The following is a 21,752-nucleotide window of genomic DNA, read 5'->3' on the forward strand; positions in this document are numbered from 1 at the left end:
TTTCTTCTCAGGCCTTGGCTTTAAAGTGTTAAGACAGACAGAGAGGGTCTTTATTGTCAGAGAGCCTGTGGGTTAGTGAGAAGGAATCAGAAGACACTTCCGTTCCTGCTCTGCCTTGGAGCTGAAACGTCATTCCAAATCAAAGCTATCATTTATTGGGATTATCACAAGTAAGCCTCACAACTCCACCAAGAAGCACTTCTTACTATCTGCATTAATCTACTCTAAGTCATTTACTGGTTAGCAAGTGGCTGAGCTGGGATTTGAGTTGAACCCTATTCTGGAGTTTTTGCTCTTAACCACTGTGCTATACTGCCTTGGGTTCAAAGTCTTGCAGCAAAAGAAGCACTGGAAAAAAGGAATGGCAGACGAGAAACCCTGACTCCCTAAAGCACATCTGGTGGTGTCTGGAACAACAGCCATGGCCAGGTGTCTGGAACAACAGCCATGGCCAGTGCAGTCCATGATGAGGGCTTAATGCTTGTAATGTGAAAAGCAACCCAGTGGATTTAGATGCTATCTTCTTTCAGCACCCCCTTAAGTTACACTAAGGCACTGGGAGGGAGAGGGAATTTATGAGAATGGCAGGACTGAGGCCCTCTTGGAAGGAGGTTCTGAAAAAAGTCACTGTAACCTGATCAGAATACCAAAACCACCCAGCATCAGAGCCCACTGCTTTATGTTCCGTTAGCACCAGGTGGTCACTTCTTCAGTGGCAGCAGAGAGAAGCCAGGCTTCTCTGGCCAGAGCCTTGCAATTGCAATGCCCCTTGGTTCCTAGGGGTGCTGTAAATTCCTTGCCAGTATTGACTGATGGCAGTGGGGAGAGGACAGATCAGGACTTTACATGCCCACTTGACAGAAAGGGAAAATGAAGCACAAAAAAGGTGTGGATTACACAAGAAACATGGGTTCTGAAATTAAAGGTTCCTCCTGAGGATATTTTAGCCTGGCAAGCTTACCACCTTTTGGCATCACAATTCTAACTGTTCTGGTGAACGTACAAAAGAAGCAAATTAAACCTTTTAAGGTGATACGGGCCAGGTGCGGTGGCTCAAGCCTGTAATCCCAGCACTTTGGGAGGCCGAGATGGGCGGATCACGAGGTCAGGAGATCGAGACCATCCTGGCTAACCCGGTGAAACCCCGTCTCTACTAAAATATACAAAAAGCTAGCCGGGCGAGGTGGCGGGTGCCTGTAGTCCCAGCTACTCGGGAGGCTGAGGCAGGAGAATGGCGTAAACCCGGGAGGCAGAGCTTGCAGTGAGCTGAGATCCGGCCACTGCACTCCAGGCTGGGCGACAGAGCGAGACTCCGTCCCAAAAAAAAAAAAAAAGGTGATACGGAGGGGAATGTAGGACCAGTGTAATAACATCTGCTGCTAGGAATTCCAGGTGAGCTTCTGGATGGTCTGGAGGTGTCTCCATCTCTGGAGTTTAAAGACCCCTGGTGTTTGGGAACCAATTTTCAGGAGTTCACCAGCAAGTGAAGTGAACAGGCTTACTCAGACTGGACACAATTTTCCTAAGATGTTTTCTTCTCAAATATTCCTGAACTCACAAGAGCCTTCCATACTGTCTAGTAGCAACTAGAAATAGATAGTGTTATTAGCAATTTGACAAAACCGGAAGCTAGAAAATCTAAATCCAATGAACAGAATAGCTGTTTTTCTTCCTGAAGAATAAGAGCAGCAGATCCTAATAATCCAGGCTAGCAACAAGGAATGGCTTTGTTCTCATCCCCAGCTCTTAGAGGCTGGTGAGGGTCTGCTCCATGCCCACAGCCCTGGTCTGGCCTGTCCAGAACAGTGGGAAGTACACAGGTAGGTGGGTGTGAACCTCACCTTTTCCACCAATAGGGTCCAGTTGCCTCCTTCCTGGAGAGGCAACAGACCAGAGCAGGGGTGATTCTTTTACCTGCTGAACTCAAGTAGAACTAACTTAGAGATGGAGGGAAGAGGGTATGGGTAGAACAAGAGAGGCAGTGTTCCACACTTGGCAGACTGAGTTGTTTACCCCTGGGAGTCGCTCAGTATAATCATTTCAGATAATGAAGAGGGCTTGTATTGCAGGGTCAGAGGACCTGGATTCTGGTTCTGTTTCTAGTCACTTGCTTGCTGTGTGATTTCAGACAAAAGACCTGGTCTCTCTGAATCAGCTGTATCAACTAACTTAAGGGTAGTGGCAATAGGTTTCCCTCATAAATAGATATGCAGATAAAATAGACCCTCAATACAGATGTCATCTGAATCCATCCTGATCAATTGCCAGCTCTCACCAGGTTGTGATGTAAGTTAATGTCCAGCACGTTTAGAGCACCTAGCACAGGGGAGGGGAGGTGCTTGTTATTTTCCACTCTCAGTGACCTCAGAATCCCACTTTTCCCCTCTCTGACTTCCCTCCCAGAGTGCAGGAAAGGTCTGGGTTTGTTTTCTGGGCTCTGCCTGGAGGGCTGGTTGCTTAGGACAGAAAGCATTTCTGTAGCCTCGCTTCCTCTCAGTTGGTGGAACAGCCACTGTCCGCTCTGGTTTACAGCCCATTTATGGTAGGGTACCCTGGTCACTTGGTGTTTGTGTAGTGTTTAATCATTAGGAGGCGGCCAGTTCTAATACTGTGAGCCACAGGGCATCTATGAATAAGTCAGCTATTTGCCTCAGCCTATCAGAGTCTGCTTTTGGAAGGCTTCTCTCCAAGAACACAAGGCTGACCCCTGACACAGAAGCTTCCAGGGGCACTGGGGTAGGTACTTCTGAAGGGCACAGTGAGACACAGCTACCGGAGGCGGCTATTACAGTGGCTTTGAGTATCACAGTGGAGCACCTACTGGCCTAGAAAAAAAGTGGTTGGCCTTCAAAGATAGGATTTCCCAGAGAACAAAACTTCCCAGGCTCAGTCTCTTTTCTCCATCCCTCCCGCACATTCTATCTTCCTTTCCACCAAACCTGGACTGCTATTTCTCTTCCTCACCACCTGTAACTCCCACCTGTTTCCCAAGGTCCAGCTAAAAGCCTATCACCTCCAGGAAGCCTTCCGTCTGACCCATGCTACAGTGCTCTCGTTCTGCCCTCTCGAATCTGAACGCACTGACATCTTCTTGACTGCACTGTCCCTTCCTTTAGTTGCTCATGACCTGATCTTTGAGATATAGAGAGGGCTTTGGGATCTTTGAAAAAGGCTCTACTCCAGGCCCCAGTGTCCCCAAAGCACCTCTCACACAAGGAGTCCCCAGCAAGTATTATGCCTGATGAAAGGTGGTAGGGACTGAATTCCCCTTCCCATGCTCCAAATTCACGTTGAAATCTAGCCCCCAATACGGTAGTGTTTACAGGTGGAGTCTTTGGGAGGTGATTAGCCATGAAGACAGAGCCCTTGTGAGTGAGGTGAGTGCCTAATAAAAAGGATCGCAGAGACCTAGCTTGCCCTCTTTCTGCCATGTGAACGTACAAGCAGAAGTCAGAATTTCTGCAACCCAGAAGAGGGCCTTCATCAGAACTTGACCATGCCGGCATCCTGACCTCGGACTTCCAGCTTCCAGAACTGTGAGAAAGAAGTGCCTGTTGCTTACTGCCACAATGTTTGCTACTTTGTTACAGCAGCCTGAATGGATTAAAACAGGTGGGACAGCCACACCCCCACATCATCTCAGGGAGGCTTGCCCTGATGTTTATTGAAGACGTGCTCTGTGTCACCCACTGTGCTGAGGGCTGAGATAGTCCTGAGAGTGAGAAGAACAACAGCGTGCATAGTGAGAAAACCAAGGCCTCTGGATGGAGAGAGATAATTCATCCATCTAAAACTGGAGTTCATTTCAATAAGCGCTGAATGAGTGCCTACTATGTAGCAGACACCATATTTTTGGGTCCTGGAAACTCAGTGATAGATAAGATAATCCCTGTCTTGAGGCCAAGCAACAGGGAAAATAGGACAAAAAAGGTCAAGATTGGTTAGACTTAAAATAAAGGATTGCACGGGGTCCTTTGGGAGCCCTGAGGAAGGGACTTAACTAAGCCTGAGATGCCTAGGAGTGGGCACTGGAGCTGAATGCAGAAAGAGGATGTGTTAGCCTGGCAAAGAAGGGTCGGGAGAGGGCATTCCAGGGGGCAAAGGCACAGAGGTTTACAACACCCCGGAGCATGGTAGAGACTGCCAAGTGTTTGGTGCAGCTGGCTTAGACGTTGGGGATGAGGCGGGTGTGATAGCAGGGGCCAAGGCTGGAGGGTCATCTCTGAGGTTTGTGCTTTATCCTGTATGTGACACGGAGCCACAAAGGTTTTTCAGCAGGCAGGTGGGACACAGGGTCAGATCTGTATTTCAGGAGGATCACTGTGGCTGTGCTGGGGATGACGTGCTGGGTAACAGGACGGGCACAGCAGGACAGTGGCAGTGAGAGCAGAGAGACAGTGCCAGGAACCGCAGCACACGAGGACGTGCTACACAGCAGTGGATGAGGGAGGGAGAGGAAGCATTCGTCCCAGCTCTCCAGTGGAGCTCAAACCTGAAGTCTCTGAGCTGACCTCTGTGGCACCAGAGAGGCTGGGTCATTAGCATGACAAGTGCTGCTTGTGTACAGAGGCCTCCCTAGCTGACTTCCTGCAGGGACATTCAAGGCCAGGGCTCCCATTAGCTACCCCAGCTTGCTGGCTTTGCTCACTACCCCTTTATTCCAGATCATTAAGAACGCAGCCCTCTGGGAGGTTTCCTTGGGCCCTTTGTTTAAACTGAGAAGCAAGTACATTTAATTGCCTCAGCTAGACACCCTGCTTTACTCTCCCCACACCACCCTCCACACCCCTTCCTGGTCAGTACCCCAGGCCCTCCCCCAGGCAGCTTCATCCCACAGCTTGTGGCCTGAAACATAATAAGTGCATGCTCTGAGGCCCTCCTCAAATTATGGTTCTGATCTTTACTTCCAAAAGCAGAGCTGGAATTATAGCTTGGCTCTATGAGAAGTTCAAATCCACAGGGTCATAAACCCTTTCATGTTCTGTTTCAAGATCTTTGCTGGGGATTTTAACAGGTTTGCACCTCTGATGTTGTTACACAGTGGTTAGTCTGCCAGTTCCAAAGATTAAGACCTCCTGCCAGGATGTGGAGCGTGTTAACTACTTCAGGTTTTGCCAGTTATCCATCAGGGTCTCAGGTCTTAAATATCTTCTGCCTTTTATTCATTGCCAGAGTTCCCAAAGGACAGAAGAAGCCAAGGAATAAGAACTGAGTGAGACCTCCCAAAGCAGATCACAAAAAGAAGAGGACATTGCACCAAGGAGGTGACACAGGCCAGTGGCCACAGTGCTGGACCTGGGACTGAGAGAATCCACATGTATATCCTGGCAGATTTATGCAGAAAGGCACCAGAGAGGCTGGGTCATTCCTCATCTGTGAAATCAGCATTCTGATCATGACTAAATAAAAATTGCTGCCATTGATCAATGGCACTGACTGGGCCAGGCACTGTGCTAACCTCGTGCATGGCACTGTCTCATTTAATCTTAACAGCAGCCCAATGAAGACATGGGGGCTCAGGATGGTTAACTGACCTCTATGTAGCAGCAAAGTCGGCGTCTGAACTTGTAAGAGCATCACATAGGTTAAAATAATTTTTCCTGGCCTGGCGCGGTGCCTCACGCCTATAATCCCAGCACTTTGGGAGGCTGAGGTGGGCTGATCACCTGAGGTGAGGAGTTTGAGACCAGCCCAGTCAACATGGTAAAACCCCATCTCTACTAAAAATACAAAAAATTAGCCCGGCATGGTGGCGGGTGCCTGTAATCCCAGCTACTGGGGAGGCTGAGGCAGGAGAATCGCTTGAATCCAGGAGGCTGAGGTTGCAGTGAGTGTACTTGTGCAAAGCTTCTGATGAAAAAGAAGACCTGGCATGTCCAGGGGACTGGATGAAGGCAGGAGTTGGGGAGGGAAAGTGTGATGAAGTGAGGCTGGAGAGGCACGCAGGGACCGAGATTGTGCCATAGCACTCCAGCCTGGGTGACAAGAGTGAAACTCCATCCAAAAAACCCCCACATTTTTCCAAAGCAACAGTAGACTGGGTTAAACCATTCAGTCTCCCACAAGAAAAGTTCCTGAACATCAATAACCTCATTTTATCGAAGGCAAGTTGGGCCATGGTTCTCTCTCTTTGAGGACTGGCTGAGGACTGAGTGGGAGGGTTCACCAGGTGCCACAACAGCAGGATTGATTTATGCCAGCCATGAGTGGCTTACAGCCAACGGATGCCCCTTTCTAACGGGTCACAGCTCTGTTCTGATTATTGGCTAGTGCCCTATTCTGGTTGGTTGGCACCAGAAGCACACTGGTTTTAAACATTTTGCACATCAGCCCTGCATCACAGTGCCCGGCAGTCATTTATTCCTTCATGGTATATGTAATAAGCACCCTCTCTGGACAGGCACTGTGCTGGGAGAGGGGATTCACCTGCAAACAGAGCTGACCTAGTTTCTCACTTATTGATACTTACAGTCTAGCGGGAAAGACATAACAGGCAAATAAATAAAAATGAACACAAATGAAAGTAAGAGATGTCAAATAAACAGTTTCCAAAAAGAAACTAACAGGTGAAACTTTCTTTAGATCGAATGGTCGGTAGCAGCCTAAGTGGTGAAGTTTGAGTTGAGACCTGAAGGAAGAGAATGAGCCAGGCTTATAAGGAGAAAAGGAGAGAGGTGGGAAGCATAGTCTAGACAGAGGGGACAGTATGTGCAAAGCTTCTGACAAAGGAGAAGATCTGGCACGTCCAGGGGACTGGATGAAGGCAGGAGTCGGGAAGGCAAAGCGTGATGAGGTGAGGCTGGAGAGGCACACAGGGGCCAGAACACACACCACCTCGGAGGCCATGGCAAGGAGTCTGGCATTTATTCTAGGTGCAATGGAAAGGCACTAAGGGAGTGTTTCAGGCAGGGGCAGAGGGGATCTGATGTATATGTTAAGATTACAATAGCTACCGGGGCAGCCTGGTGTCTCTGATACAACACTGGCTTTAGAGCCAGACAGTCCTGGGTTAGAATTCAAGCTCTGCCACTCTCTGCCTATGTAACGCTGAGCAAGTCATATAACACTGAGCCAGGATTCCTTATTTGTGAAATGTGGTTAATTCCTGTTGTGGTGAGTCCTCTGGGAGGTTAAAGCTAATATGTAGAGTACCTGGGAGCCTAGGAGAATACCTAGAACATACCCAGTGCTCAGTGAATGAAAGTTGTTGTTTTTGATGATGAAACTCAGACTAGAACCACAGATCCCGACAAACCGTCGAGAGTCCTATGGTGGAGTTTAAGCAGCCTCCCAAGGAACCTCTGTTTCTGGTGTACCCAGAGCTCTCATGAGTTGCTACCACATTGACAATGGAAAAATGAGCCTATTCTCTCCACAGAACTCTTCCACAAGTTGGAGGGGCCCTGAGGTCCACCATCATTTCCCCACATAGTGCTCCACTAGCTTCTGGTTAGTTGTAGAGCACCCAAAGTTGTTCCTGCACTTACCTTCTAGTGTCCACCTTTGAACCCTATAGGAAGTGACATGACAGACTCCCACCCAGACTACAATGGCCTATGGTTCTGTTCACATCTTCTCTAGGGCTTCAAATACTGCATACTCATAGGTTGCCCACAAGCAATGTCCAGGCAACTCAAATAAGCGGCCAGGGAGAATTTTTTTCATGCCTTGTTGTGCCAGTACAGAAACCGTAGGCTTCTGAGTCTCTCTCTCCAAACCTCAGGGTCAGCTAAAGGAAGAGGTACCAATAGAAATCCTCAAGTTGGAGGTTTGAGCCCACTGAGCCATGCAGCCACCTCATTTCCCTCTGACCCCATATAATCTCCACACAATCCTGCAACATCCCTCAAAATGTCAGGGTCTCTCTTCAGATCTCGTTTCAGGCAATTTTACAGTACTGAGCACCACAGATTAATGAGGGAGATAAATCAAAGAGCACAGCGGATGAGGGAAAATAACAGGACTGCAGCTGAAACACATAAGGCCAGCCACTTCTTCCTGCATTACTGAGACGCAAAACAGCCACAGGGGTCTACAGCAGAGGCTGCTCCTAGAGGAGGCAATGGAAGACAGACTCTGAAGGTCAACTGGTGTGATCAACAAGACAATGGCAACTCTGACGCCTCTGCTGGGGATTCTGGCAATAAAACAGTTAAATGTCCTTAAGAGAAAAATATTATACTCGTAGCTTCAAGCATCCCTAAGATCTTCTTAAGTAAAGGATAGAATTCCCTCAGCAATAGCAGAGCTTGGCCTGAGCCTGAGCCACACTCTTGGGCCTTCTTTTTGCTGAGCGTCCCAGATGGGGAAAATGATACATGGAAGGGGGACTGTCTTAAAGGTCAGAAATCCAGATGCAGTGGCCTTTGCAAGCACCTCAGTTAGTGCCAGGACCTAGGGGATGCTCACCTATTACTCACGCAGGTCTAAACAAGGTTCGCTTTTTGAAAGGATAACAACTGACCCTTTAAACAAAGAGGGAGGCAGCCACCATGATAAAAAGCAAAAGTTTTGTGGCCAGAGAGACTTTAATTCAAATTCTAACTTTGCCCCTTATAGCACTGTGGCTTTGGGGAAGAAATGTCACCTTTCTGAGCCTCATTTTCCTTATTTGTAAACCTATCCTTTCCTTGTGTAACTTATTCCAAGTGCTTATTCATTGCAAGTGCTGTTTTGTCCTTTGGCATGCTGGAGTACCATGCAAAGCCTGTCAACTGCATGAAAAATCACTGCATAGGCGAGTCCCTCCAAATGACCCGGCATTGCCCGTTCTCCAGGCTGACCACTGCCCTGCTCAGGACAGGCAGCACCCCCCCGTTAGTGCTGATTTAGGGACCAAAGTACATCCAAGTCTGATTAAATCCTGAGTCAAAGCACTCAGCAAAATAAATACAATTCAGCTACTTGGAATTTTGTTATCTCAAGGAAAATAAGACTACAATTTCATGAGTGTCATCTCTGAATATAATTTTGGTGAAGCTCCAATTAGAACAAAATCCATTGCAATGTATAATAGCAGGTTTGCTCCACAGCATCAGAAAAGTCCACTCTCCACTGCAGCTGTCCTCTTTGTACTTCTCCTTGGGAAGATTTCATTCTGGCTCTGCAGGCCCAGACATTCTTCTGTACCTACCATCAGCAACAACAGCTATCCACTTCTCTCAAATACTTCGAAGTGCATCACAGCTTAGCCTAGGCTTAGCTTTGAAGTACAGTGAGGATGGACACCTTAAGGTCTTCTCCTCTCTGGAAGAGGTCTGCTGCCTGCAGAAGAGGGGGCCCCTCAGCATGCCAGCTCCAAGAAGCCACTCAGCCTGCTGGAGTTGTACACATAAGAGGCCTTGGGCAAGAACCTCACTCCTAACTGAAATACCATCAAATGAGACACATGTCCTCATTACCATTACAGACAAACAGTTCACAGAGTCCCTGCCCTGCATGGATGAGCTATACCCATGAGTCATTCTGTTAACTCTGCCCTTCAAGTAATAAACAAGAACACTGACTTACAGGAGCTTGAGGACCTTAAAGCTCAGCCGGGCTGACCACACAAATGAACAAATGGAGGTGCAGAGAGGGGAAGCACCTTGCCCAAGGTAATTCACTGGTGACAGAGCCAGGTATAGGACAAGGTCTTTCGGTTCCTACTGCACTCCTTCCCTTATTGCCTGGATAGCATTCATAATCATCACCAAATAAATAATGTGTGCTTTCATCAGAGTTACTTAGAGTTCCCTTTCCAAACCCACAGAGATGACCTTACTCCTGAAGGCTAGAGGACAGAGAGTAGTCACTGGGCTACTAACAATCTCAATTTCCTCATTGGCAAAGTGACAGGGCTACAATTGATGATTCTGAACAAACCCAACCTTGACATTGAAAGCTTCTATTTGGTGTGAACTGGCTGAGGAGAGGCAACCTTGGGAAAACACATTTATATACAAAGTAACCTTGGATAGAAACACTGGTTCACTACAACTCTGGGTATCATAGCTGTCCAGCATGACAAATGCAAAGGTTATAGTGAAACCAGGGACCCTTTTCCATAGGCCACTGTAAGTGCCTTATATTCTGGGCTTATTTCAATCAGAGCTTACATTTCAATAACAGAAATCATTGCTAGGCTGATCTTTCTTTCTTTTTTTTTTTGACAGAGGTTTTTTTGCTCTTGCTGCCCAGGCTGGAGTGCAATAGTGCGATCTTGGCTCACTGCAACCTCCACCTCCTGGTTCAAGTGATTCTCCTGTCTCAGCCTGCTGCGAAGCTGGGATTACAGATGCCCGCCACCAAGCCTGGCTAATTTTTGTATTTTTAGCAGAGACGGGGTTTTGCCATGTTGGCCAGGCTATCCTCGAACTCCTGACCTCAGGTGATCTGCCCACCTCAGTCTCCCAAAGTGCTGGGATTACAGGCATGAGCCACCACGCCTGGCCCTAGGCTGACCTTTCAACATGACAAAAGATACTTAGGGAAACAAAGTGAAAATCCCAAATGGATGATGAGATAAGCAGGACTACTGGACACTTGGGTAATGTTTCTAAAGGATCTTTCACAGCATCACTGGCAGGAAAAGGAAATTGCCTGCATTTTATTAGGATAACAGTAAGTTCCCAGTATAGGACCATATGTAGTCCCCAGAGATGCTTCTGGTCTTCTCTACCCACAAGGCACATAGTCAAAATCTCTATAGCACTTGGTACATCACGTTACAATGGCTTGTTTAGGTCTTTCGCTCTCTACTTGATTGTAAGCTTCTTGAGTACAGGGACTACATCCCACTCATCTTTGGATCCCAAGAGTCTGGTGCATAGTAGGTGCTCAGTAAATTCTAAACAATCACCAGCATTTTCTATGAGCCATTACATATTAAAACATGGTCCAAATACTTTGTTGAAATACAACTGTCTCATAGCATTGAATAAAATTCCTTAACCAACTCAACTATTATGTTCCTTCATCTACCAAGAACACAATTACACCTGCTCACTCTTCCCCACCCAGAAGAGCTACCAGAAGCCATGTGATCAGACTGGGTGGCATAATGCCTGGCATCTGATAGGCATGCAGTAAATACGTGATGAACTGCATGATACGGCATTGGTTAAATAACAGGGGGAGGGGGAAACATCAAGCACAGGCACTCACTTGCACGTGATAAAAGCATGACAGTCATTAGTGCAGTGCACTACATCTTTTCTGTTCTCCTTGCAGGCACATGGTATAACTGTACTTCCCTTCACCTTTGAATTATGTGTAGCCATGTGACTTCCTTTGGCCAAAAATGAGGAAAAGTTATGTGGGTCATTTCCAGACAGAAGCTTTAAGAAACTGCGTGTGGTTCACCATGTTTTCTCCTTGCAATGAAGACTGTCAGTGCTCTAAATGGTAGTTCCTCTGACACTCTGGATCCCAGCGTGAGAATGATGTACAACATAGCCTTCCACTGACCTGTTAGGGCCAAATAGGGTTTTTTGAGAATTGTTTGTTATGCAGTATAACCTATGCTATCCTGACTCATACAAAAACGTTCACAGGTACCTAGATTAAAACACATGAAGTTATTTTCTGTTGCAGGGCACAGATATAGTCAGATTCTGATTCGGGGTTGGGGCCTATGCTTTGGGTTACCAGGGGAGTTGGCATAGAGAAAGGTGACCCATCTTGACCTTTCTCTTTGGCCTCTCATTCTTGCTTTCATATTGCTAGACATCTTTTTTTTTTTTTTTTTTTTTTTTTTTTTGAGGCGGAGTCTCGCTCTGTTGCCCGGACTGGAGTGCAGTGGCCGGATCTCAGCTCACTGCAAGCTCCGCCTCCCGGGTTTACGCCATTCTCCTGCCTCAGCCTCCCGAGTAGCTGGGACTACAGGCGCCCGCCATCTCGCCCGGCTAGTTTTTTGTATTTTTTTTTAGTAGAGACGGGGTTTCACCGTATTAGCCAGGATGGTCTCGATCTCCTGACCTCGTGATCCGCCCGTCTCGGCCTCCCAAAGTGCTGGGATTACAGGCTTGAGCCACCGCGCCCGGCCGCTAGACATCTTTTCCTCCATACTTCGAACAATGATTAAGTTTAAAAAATCACCTTTAAACAACTGTTGAACAGTTACCATTTATAGAAAATGTACTTTAGGCTGGGTGCGATGGCTCACGTCTGTAATCTCAGCACTTTGGGAGGCCAAGTAGGTGGATCACCTGAGAGTTCGAGACCAGCCTGGCCAACATGGCGAAACTCTGTCTTTACTAAAAAAACAAAAAAACAAAAATTAGCTGGGCATGGTGATATGCACCTGTAATTCTAGCTACTCAGGAGGCTGAGGCAGGAGAATCACTTGAACCCGGGAGGCAGAGGTTACAGTGAGCCGAGATCGTGCCACTGCACTCCAGCCTGGGCAACAGAGCGAGACTCCATCTCAAAAAAAAAAAAAATGTACTTCAGGGGCATGACTATACTCTCTCTGACCCTCAGGTGTGCTTTTACATAGTGTAAAAAAGTTATGGAACAAAGTTATGAAGTTGGGCAACACTAGGGAATGGGAGAGTCTCATGAGGCCACCATATGGCTCTTTCCTTTTTAAAGTGAAAACACTGCATGCACAAGAATGGTACTCTGCAGACTACTCCTTCTCCTCTCTTTATAGTCCCCTGGTAGAATTCCTTTGTGGTTTAAGGTACAGATGGTTTACTTCCCATCAGCACCATCCCTTGTTCAGCACTTGGGGCTCCAGTCACTGATCCCGCAGGCAGTGGCACTAGCATAAAAGAGCCTCTTGGGCAAGACCAATGTAGTTATTATTACCCTGCTATTGAGGAAATAGGCCTTTGCCTCTAAGGCTCCTTTTATGAGCTTTAAAATGAAAATGACTTTCACTCTCTCTTACTTTGTTTCTAGTTGTTATACACAACTAGGAGAAGAGGAAAGAGGATGGAAAGAAACCAGTGAAGATCATTAATGCTGGCCACTGTGCTAGAAGCATCTTCTTGTTCCAAGACAACGGGTATAACTCTTGAATGCAGGAATGAAAAATGCTCAGGGGCACTAATGGTATAACAGAAAGTTATAAAGCAGACAAAAGGAGAAGGCAAGGAAAATGAAAGAGGAAGAGAGGGGGAAGGGCTGGGAGTGAGAGGTAAAGAACAAGAGAGAGAGAGTCAGAGAGAGGGTCAACTGATTGACCCTAGCAAGAAAAGGTGAAGACACAATAATATGAGAGAAGTCATGAAGGAAGGAGGGCGAAGCAAAGACAAGTTCATCCTCACTTGGCCCAGTAGGAAGCTCAATGCTGAACTACTGAAAAATGCAACCATGTGAGACCTTATGTTTCATCAATCCATGTTCTCTGTTTTTCCTTTTTGTTGCACATCATATTCAAACTTACATTTCCCCACGGTCCTAATGCTATACTCATTTATTTTATAATTGTTCTCTTATTATATGCAGTTATTATAAGCTGTTATAAAAATAAGAGGGGTTAATTATGAGCTAATTAATTAAATATAAAGAAAAGTGAGTTGCAAAGAGGTAGAGCCTAGATTGCCCTAAGTAGCTTGCAGGACCTAAGAATTAGAGTACTTATCTGGGAGGCTGGGCACAGTGGCTCACACCTGTAATCCCAGCAGTCTGGGAGGCCGAGGCAGGCAGATTACTTGAGCTCAGGAGTTTGAAACCAGCCTGGGCAACATGGTGAAACCCTGTCTCTACAAAAATGCCAAAATTAGCCGGGTGCAGTGGCATGCACCTGTAATCCCAGCTACTTGGGAGGCCGAGACAGGAAAATCACTTGAGCTGGGGCAGAGGTTGCAGTCAGTCAAGATCATGCCATTGCACTCCAGCCTGGGTGATGGGAGTGAAACACTGTACCAAGAAATAAAATAAAAATAAAATAGTTATCTTAGGTGCTTCGCAAAAGCACTTTCACCACCCTCATTCACCTCATTTGATCCTCACAACAGTCCCATGAGACAGTATGAATACTGCCCTCATTTCAGAGACAAAAACCGAAAGTCAGGGGAGTTAAGTGACATGGAGAGTGAGGACTGGAATTGGGGCATGTTTACAACAAAACTCACATCTTTTCTTCATAGCTGCCTTGGCAATATAACTGCGATGGTTTGTATTAGTACTGTCCAAGAGTTTCCTTTTTTTTTTTTTTGTTTTGAGACGGAGTCTCGCTCTGTCGCCCGGGCTGGAGTGCAGTGGCCAGATCTCAGCTCACTGCAAGCTCCGCCCCCCGGGTTTACGCCATTCTCCTGCCTCAGCCTCCTGAGTAGCTGGGACTACAGGCGCCCACCACCTCACCCAGCTAGATTTTTGTATTTTTTAGTAGAGACGGGGTTTCACCGTGGTTGCCAGGATGGTCTCGATCTCCTGACCTCGTGATCCGCCCATCTCGGCCTCCTAAAGTGCTGGGATTACAGGCTTGAGCCACCGTGCCCGGCCGCCAAAAGAGTTTTCTACAGTGTGGGAAATGTTCTGTGTCTAGGAGAGCACTGGCCACATGGGACTTTTGAGTACTGGAGATGAGGCTAGTGTGATTAAGAAACCAAAATTTTAGTTAATTTTCATTAATTTTAAACAGTGGTGGCCATTATAGTAGGCAGCAGAGATCTACATTCTCTCACCTCTACTACATGTATGTAGGGGAGATAAGGTTCACATACTGGCAGCTAGAGATTGTATGAAGTGAGATTAGTGGTCAAAGAGGAGAGATCACCTTTGCTTTACTTGATGATGGTGGGAAGATTAGGAACTGACCGTACATAACAAGTAGAGAGGGGAGGTAGTGGGCGGAGGGGGAAGGTATTTTAGGGTGCCCTTCTTAAACCATGGTCCCAGCTTCTGGAGGCCCTACAGATCCCCAAGCTCTGGGTAGAGAACCTCCAGCAATTGCTTAAGGCGCCATATAGTGGTTAGCCAAGACCAGGAGAGAAAAGTTTTTGAATGACTGCAGAATCTCTGCAGATCTGGTGGCCTCGGAATTCCTAGCTCACTAAAGGGAAGCATCACCCCTGCCCTGTGATCTTGACATTGTAGACTCCTCCCTCAGCTAACACCACAAAAATTGCAATAAGTCAGAATTCACAAATAGGCATCCCTCTTCTAAACTTGCAAGAAGACCAAGGAGGCAACTGGCCCAGCTTTGTGTAAGAAGCGACTTTTTCCTTGAAGTCTGAGAACAGTGACGAGAAAAGGGGTGAGGGCAAACCCACTCGCACGGTCCATGTGTAACAGGTCTGGGAGGGAGACAAGTCAAGAAATATTCCCTTTTTCCTCCTAATACAAATCATTTTGCATTGTCTCTGAAGGATAGAGTTCACCTTTCCAGCCGTTTGGGCATTGCTTGTATTTTCAGTGGCTAGGGGCTCATTTAAAGAGATAATACCGTGGTAAGGACTCAAAATTAGGGAAAATCTACAAGGAGAGCTCCCTAAAAGAAGCAGTATGTTAGGTGATTGGAGGATTTGGGGGTTGTCAGACAGGCCTGGGTTTGATTCCCAGCTTGGACACTCATTAGGTGTGTAACCCTGGGCAAGTTTACTGGCCCTCTCTGAGCACCACTGCTTCAAATCTATGAAGCCAGGATCATCTCTCCTCTCAAAGGGTCAGGTGTAAATGCCATAGTATTTGTAAGGTGCTTGACACAGTTCCTGGCATAGAGCAACTCATCAGGAAATGGCAACTATTACTGGTTTTCTTACCTTCTGATATAAGTTTATATTAGTTTTCTATTGCTGACATAACTTTACATCAGTTTTCTATTGCCATAACAAGTTAATATAAACTTAGTAGCTAAAAACAACAAAAACTGATTAGCTCACAGTTCTGTGAGTCAGAAGCTGACATGGGTCTCGCAGGCTAAAATCATGGGTATGTGCAGGGCTACATTCATTTTTGGAGACTCTAGGAGCATCTGTTCCTACGGCTTTTCCCCTACATAGAGGCCGCCTGCATTCTTGGGCTGTAGCCTTCTTCCTCCATCTTCAAAGCTGGCAATGGCAGGACGAGTCCTTCTCACATCACATCACTCTGACCTCCTCCTCTTGGCCTCCCTCTTTCACATTTGAGGACCTTGTGATTATGTTGGACCCATCTGAATAAGCCAGAGTAATCTCCCTAACTGCCAGCTGATTGGCAGTCTTGATTCCCCTCAGCATGAAACTTAACATATCCACGGATTCTGGAGGTTAGAATGTGGCCATCTTTGGGGATGATTATTACACCTACCACAGGCTTAGAACGAAGCGTGAGGGGAGCAGTCTCTTCCCGTTTTTGCTGCTTCTCTTATGTGGCTCTCAGTAGGGACTATGTCTCAGAGATAACTGGCTTGTTGGGGTCCTACCGCCTGGTAAGGGCGCCAGTTGCATCTGCCAGCTGGGGATCTCTGGCCTGGATTAAACTCTTTCCTCCAGATCAGACCTGAACCCATGAATGCACTGCTTGGTGCCAGAAGGCCTGCTTTGTTCCATACGAATCACAAAGCCAAGCAGTGTCCTGGGCTCTTGGAGTTCTTGTGACACTCCCAGCAAGGAAGGAGGGCTCAGCTTGGCAGGCTGCTCAAATACCAGGTTGCATAGTTACATTCTCACACCATGAGACTCTCCTTGAGAGAGGCCTTGCAATTCAAGCTGAAACAGACGTCTCTGAGTGCCAAGGCCCTGGATGCAGCCTGAAAAGTCTGTCCAGTGACTCTGAATCTTGCACTGAAACAGCAATCTCAATACTTAAAACATTCATAATTTGAAGGGTAATGAAAAACTTGTAAGAAGAAGGGGGAAAAAAAGTCTCTCTATTCTGCTTGGTTTCCTGGCACAAAGGTGGAGGGCGATTTTCATTTTGTTCAAGTCTCAGGCTGACTCTTGACAACACAGCATTTGGTTTTTTTGTCTTTAGAAGGTTTTAAGTAATATAGCCTTATTGCCTAAATTAATAAAAAGCACTGAAGTTCAGTAAGTGTTCTAATGGCTTAGAAGAAAGTTACCAAGTAGTTCCAAAGTTCTCCTCCTGATCTAATGTCACACCAAGCCTGATTTCTGTCCTCCTTGTGCTGTCAATGGCATTTATGTGATCTTGGGATGACATTCAAGAGGAGCGTCTAAATAACTGACCCGAATTATGTGCTCAGCCCATTGTGTGCTAAAACACAGGTGGGTAAAGAAAAGGATGAGGAGGACGGTGTGGCTTTGCAGTCACCAAGAAAGGAACTTAGAAGTGGAAACTTTCCCAGAGCTGATCTTTATGCTTTCAAAGCTCTCAACTTGCTGAAGTTTGGGAATTTTTGATGGGTTCTGAAAGGACAGCAGTGCATGTAGGAACTGGCAGGAGTTCAATGAGCCATTTGACTGTCTGTTAGCCTAGTCTCTTGGCCCTCCTTCCCATATTTCTTCTTCCCAGTCTGCCAGTTTGGAGACCTCCATGCCAAAGCTCCTTTTATCTGTCTGTTATCTGGAGCCTATGATGTGTAATAAGCCACTCCATTTGTCCCTTTTGATCCTCTCTTCTCAGCCACCTGGCTCTAGTCTGCTGGAAGTAGACACTGATCACTATCAGGAAAAACCTGGAGCCCAGGGGTGGCAGCCCTAAAGAGTGACAAGAGATCAAGGGTACACTTTACTATCTTGTTTTCTTAGAAGCTGGCTGGTAACATACCAGACTCACCAACTGACACGGTCTCTATCTCCCAGACTCTGAAGGCATCCATTCCTATCAGTTACTTTTAATAACCCTGAAGCTACCCCAGTCACATTCTGCTGCAAACAGGCAAAGTCTGCCTGGTAGGCCAGCATCCCTTAAGGTCTTTCTCTGGAAGAGCTGTTCCCCCCAGCTGCTTGGCTGTGGTTACTAACAGTGGTCTGCCTTTCTTTCGTTTGCTGAGGTCTAGTCAGGTTTAACCGCTCAGTACTTTTCCTCTTTCCCTTGTAGAACTCATGTGGTCTATTGCTTCTGTGTGAATCGAAAAAGGACTGGGCTATCTTTTTATACAGAACTTCCTGTAAAAACATTAGCTCTAGGACCTTCGATTTTCAGGTTTAAAAGAAAGAATTCGGGTCAGTTATATAATTTAAGTTGTTTAAAGAACATATTTCCAATTACAGGGACAAGAACAGTATTATCCAAATTGCAGCCACTTGCATACTACCTTTGTCTTCTGATGTAACTACATACCATCTGTGTAATATTCTTCCTTGATATTTCACATTAAATTGTCTCAAGTCTACACTATCCTTACCGTAAGTAGCATTTGTAAAATCACAGGTTTGATGTGCTAGTTGTAAGTTTTTAAAAAATATTAAAATTAAGCTGTAATTGTTAAAAAGGAGTATTTTCCTATCTGCCATCTAAAATTATCTCCTATACCACCATGATAGCCTCCCACTTTGGGAAATACTCATTTAGAATATAGATGTTGTAACTACATAAAACTAAATTTGCAATTTACATGAAGAATTTTATAGAAACAAATGTACTATTTCAACTTAGCCAAAGATGAAATATTACTATGGTCAGCTCACAATTAACTTTGGAAATTATAAAAATTTAGCATATTCTAGAATAATGGAAAATATCTCTTTGCCTATAGGCCAGAACTTATGTAAAACAAGGATAAATTTGTAGTCATTTACAAATCCTATGTCTTTAAAAAGCCATCTGAGTTCTTTCTTTAAAACTTTGTCAGTTTTCGGCCGGGCGCGGTGGCTCAAGCCTGTAATCCCAGCACTTTGGGAGGCCGAGACGGGCGGATCACGAGGTAAGGAGATCGAGACCATCCTGGCTAATACGGTGAAACCCCGTCTCTACTAAAAAATACAAAAAACTAGCCGGGCGAGGTGGCGGGCGCCTGTAGTCCCAGCTACTCGGGAGGCTGAGGCAGGAGAATGGCGTAAACCCGGGGGGCGGACCTTGCAGTGAGCTGAGATCTGGCCACTGCACTCCAGCCCGGGCGACAGAGCGAGACTCCGTCTCAAAACAAAACAAAACAAAACAAAAAAACTTTGTCAGTTTTCATTCAGTTTGTTTTTTGTTTTGAGACAGTCTCACTCTGTTGCCCAGGTTGGAATGCAGTGGCTGCAATGGCACAGTCTTGGCTCATTGCAACCTCCGCCTCTGGGTTCAAGCAATTCTCATGCCTCCACCTCCCGAGTAGCTGGGATTACATGTATGCATCACCACAACCGGCTAATTTTTGTATTTTTAGTAGAGACAGGGTTTCACCACGTGGGCCAGACTAGTCTCAAACTCCTGACCTCAGGTGATCTGCCCACCTCGGCCTCTCAAAGTGCTGAGATTACAGGCATGAGCCACCATGCCCGGCCTCATTTAGTTTTAAATAAATGATCATATCGGAGTATTCCATTCTGGAGAGAACCAAAGGACATTGTTGTCCATCTGGTTTAACTATACAGGCTGAACTAAAACAACCTAACAAGTGCTACCTATTTTTCAACCCCACCCCTCAGATCCTCCATCTCCAGAAGCAGAAACAAGCTCAGCTGTGATCTATCATAATTCCATTAATCCTACAATGAAGCATTAAATTAAACTTTCTAGTGGAGATTCTTCTGCTACAAGGACAACTGTATCTTGTGAATCCTGTATTTTATGCAGAGAGATTTACTAAACAACGGATAGAGGAATACAAATAAGCAAAATAATTTGGCAAATTGTGAAATCTCCAGTGGGGGTGTTGTAGTAACTGATTTTTCCTGTTATTATTTACTATAAAGATTTTAGTTACAGAGAGTTTAGTTTCACCTTAGAAACAGCAGTTCTCAGGCTGGGTGCAGTGGCTCACGCCTGTAATCCTAGCACTTTGGGATGCCGAGGCAGGTGGATCACCTGAATTTGAGAGCTCGAGACCAGCCTGGACAACATGGTGAAACCCCATCTCTACTAAAAATTCAAAATTAGCTGGGCATGGTGGTGCACACCTGTAATCCCACCTACTTGGGAGGCTGAGGGAGGTGAATTGCTTGAACCTGGGAGATGGAGGTTGCAGTAAGCCAGGATCATGCCACTGCACTCCAGCCCAGGTGACAGAGTGAGACTGTCTCAAAAAAAAAAAAAAAAAAAAAAGTAGAAGAAGAAAAAAAGAAAAAAGAAAGAGCAGTTTCAAATGGTTCATGTTTCTATGGAATTCTCAAACCCATTCCTTTCTTTGTTAATTACAGGAAAAAACCTGACTTGAGCTAAAACCCTAGTGGAAGGCCTTTTGACATCCCTGATATAAATCACAAGCCAGGGTACTGGGGGGACTCTAAGGAGGACATATTCAAGTTAGTGGTAGAGACTGGGCCAGATCCCAAGTTCCTAACAACTCATTCAGTGTTTCCCAGTCTTCTCTGAGAGAACATGAAGATTCTTCTTCGGCAAATTCCATCTCTGGGTGTGATTTTAGTATTTGTCTCTTTGGTGTGCTGCCCTATTTCTCTAAAGCCAGACAATTACAGAATTCACTTAGCTCTTTGTAAAAAGCATGCCCTGGGAACAGCAGGAAGCTGTGTTTGTGCTACTATTCGGCTTTCTGACATAAAAGGGTTAGTACCCAAAAAGTCTATGGTCATTTTACACCACTTGCATCTAAATTCCATGTTACGTCTCATCAACCCAGATGTGGAAAGAGGTCAAGTGTTCCAGTAAATCCTTAAACAGCCAGATCATTAAGGGCATTTGAAATCTGCACTGAAATCCAGAATCATAGCACATTAGAACTGGAAGGGATAATAGAAATCATATAGTCCAAACTCCTCACCTTCATAGGTTGCTCTGGGTCATAGAATCAGTTTGTCAGAGTAAGAACTAGAACTTGGAGGCCGAATAGTCCTCTTTTATTATCATAGTATTTTCTGAAACTCTTTTCTTCTCTGAAAGCAGTGGCAGTGACGCCTGACTAACCTCTGTGATGTTAACTACTTAGCATGTGGTGTATAAACCCATGTCCTTAAGCGTTGCCTCCTATTACCTTGCAACAGGAGGCTTTTTGGTGAAGGCTGCTCAGCCAAGGCTAGGAGAGATCCTTTCTGCACACAGACCTTCTGTGCCACAAGGTGCAATACCTAGAAAGCTGGCTAATGAGAGACGAAGTAAAACACATCCCTAGGGCCTGCTGAATTGACAAAGACACAGTAGCCACAACCAAAACAATAACAAAAACCACCCAAGCCTGAACTCCCTATGTTCTTGCTGTCAGAAGCACCACCCTACACAGAAGCAGGACTCAAGAATCCTCGGCAGCGCTTTCCTACCTACTGTGCCTGTTTCTAACCCCAGGTATAGATTCCAGGCCTCCCCTCCTCTCTGTGGGTTAAAGAAGTCTCCAATCCCTCTCCCAATATCATAACCCTCATTTCTCAGGCCACCCTGGGATCACCTCTGTATCTGACTAGCCTCACGTGGAGGAAGCTTACCTGTCAGCGTCTCCGAGGCCCAGGGAGGTATTTCGTTGCAGGGTCTCCCGTACCACAGCCATCCCATCAGGGAGCCGGTTCAGGCGACGGGTGTAGAGGCCAAGTCCACCATCAGTCATGTATCTTTAAAAGAAGAAAAGGATGATGCACATGAATGTCAAAAGCAAGTGGCTTCCAGGCCTGCATTCATATCCAGAAACCCTGCACAGCCACCAAGTCCTCTAAGGGGGAAGAAACTGAGGATTCCCTGAGGTTCTGGCACTGATCACAGCCCATGGATAACTCAGCTGCTGATCCAACCTATAGGATCACCAGCTTGCTAACAAAAACGTAAAAAAAGAGAACAAACTCAGCTTA

At 46.0% G+C, this 21,752-nt stretch overlaps 1 protein-coding gene across 9 annotated transcripts in view; it reads right to left on the reverse strand.

Moving 5' to 3' along the window:
* The window catches only part of NAV2 (neuron navigator 2), a 416,403-nt gene that overhangs the window by 120,830 nt on the left and 273,821 nt on the right, over positions 1-21,752 (reverse strand). For all 9 annotated transcript variants that reach the window (XM_033208089.1, XM_033208086.1, XM_033208095.1 and 6 more), the window contains one exon: positions 21,396-21,518. In XM_033208089.1, the coding sequence (XP_033063980.1) occupies positions 21,396-21,518 (123 nt within the window). The remainder of the gene's footprint in view (positions 1-21,395; positions 21,519-21,752) is intronic.

The sequence above is a fragment of the Trachypithecus francoisi genome, unplaced genomic scaffold (assembly GCF_009764315.1).
Source record: "Trachypithecus francoisi isolate TF-2019V2 unplaced genomic scaffold, Tfra_2.0 Lachesis_group8, whole genome shotgun sequence".
NCBI lineage: Eukaryota > Metazoa > Chordata > Mammalia > Primates > Cercopithecidae > Trachypithecus > Trachypithecus francoisi.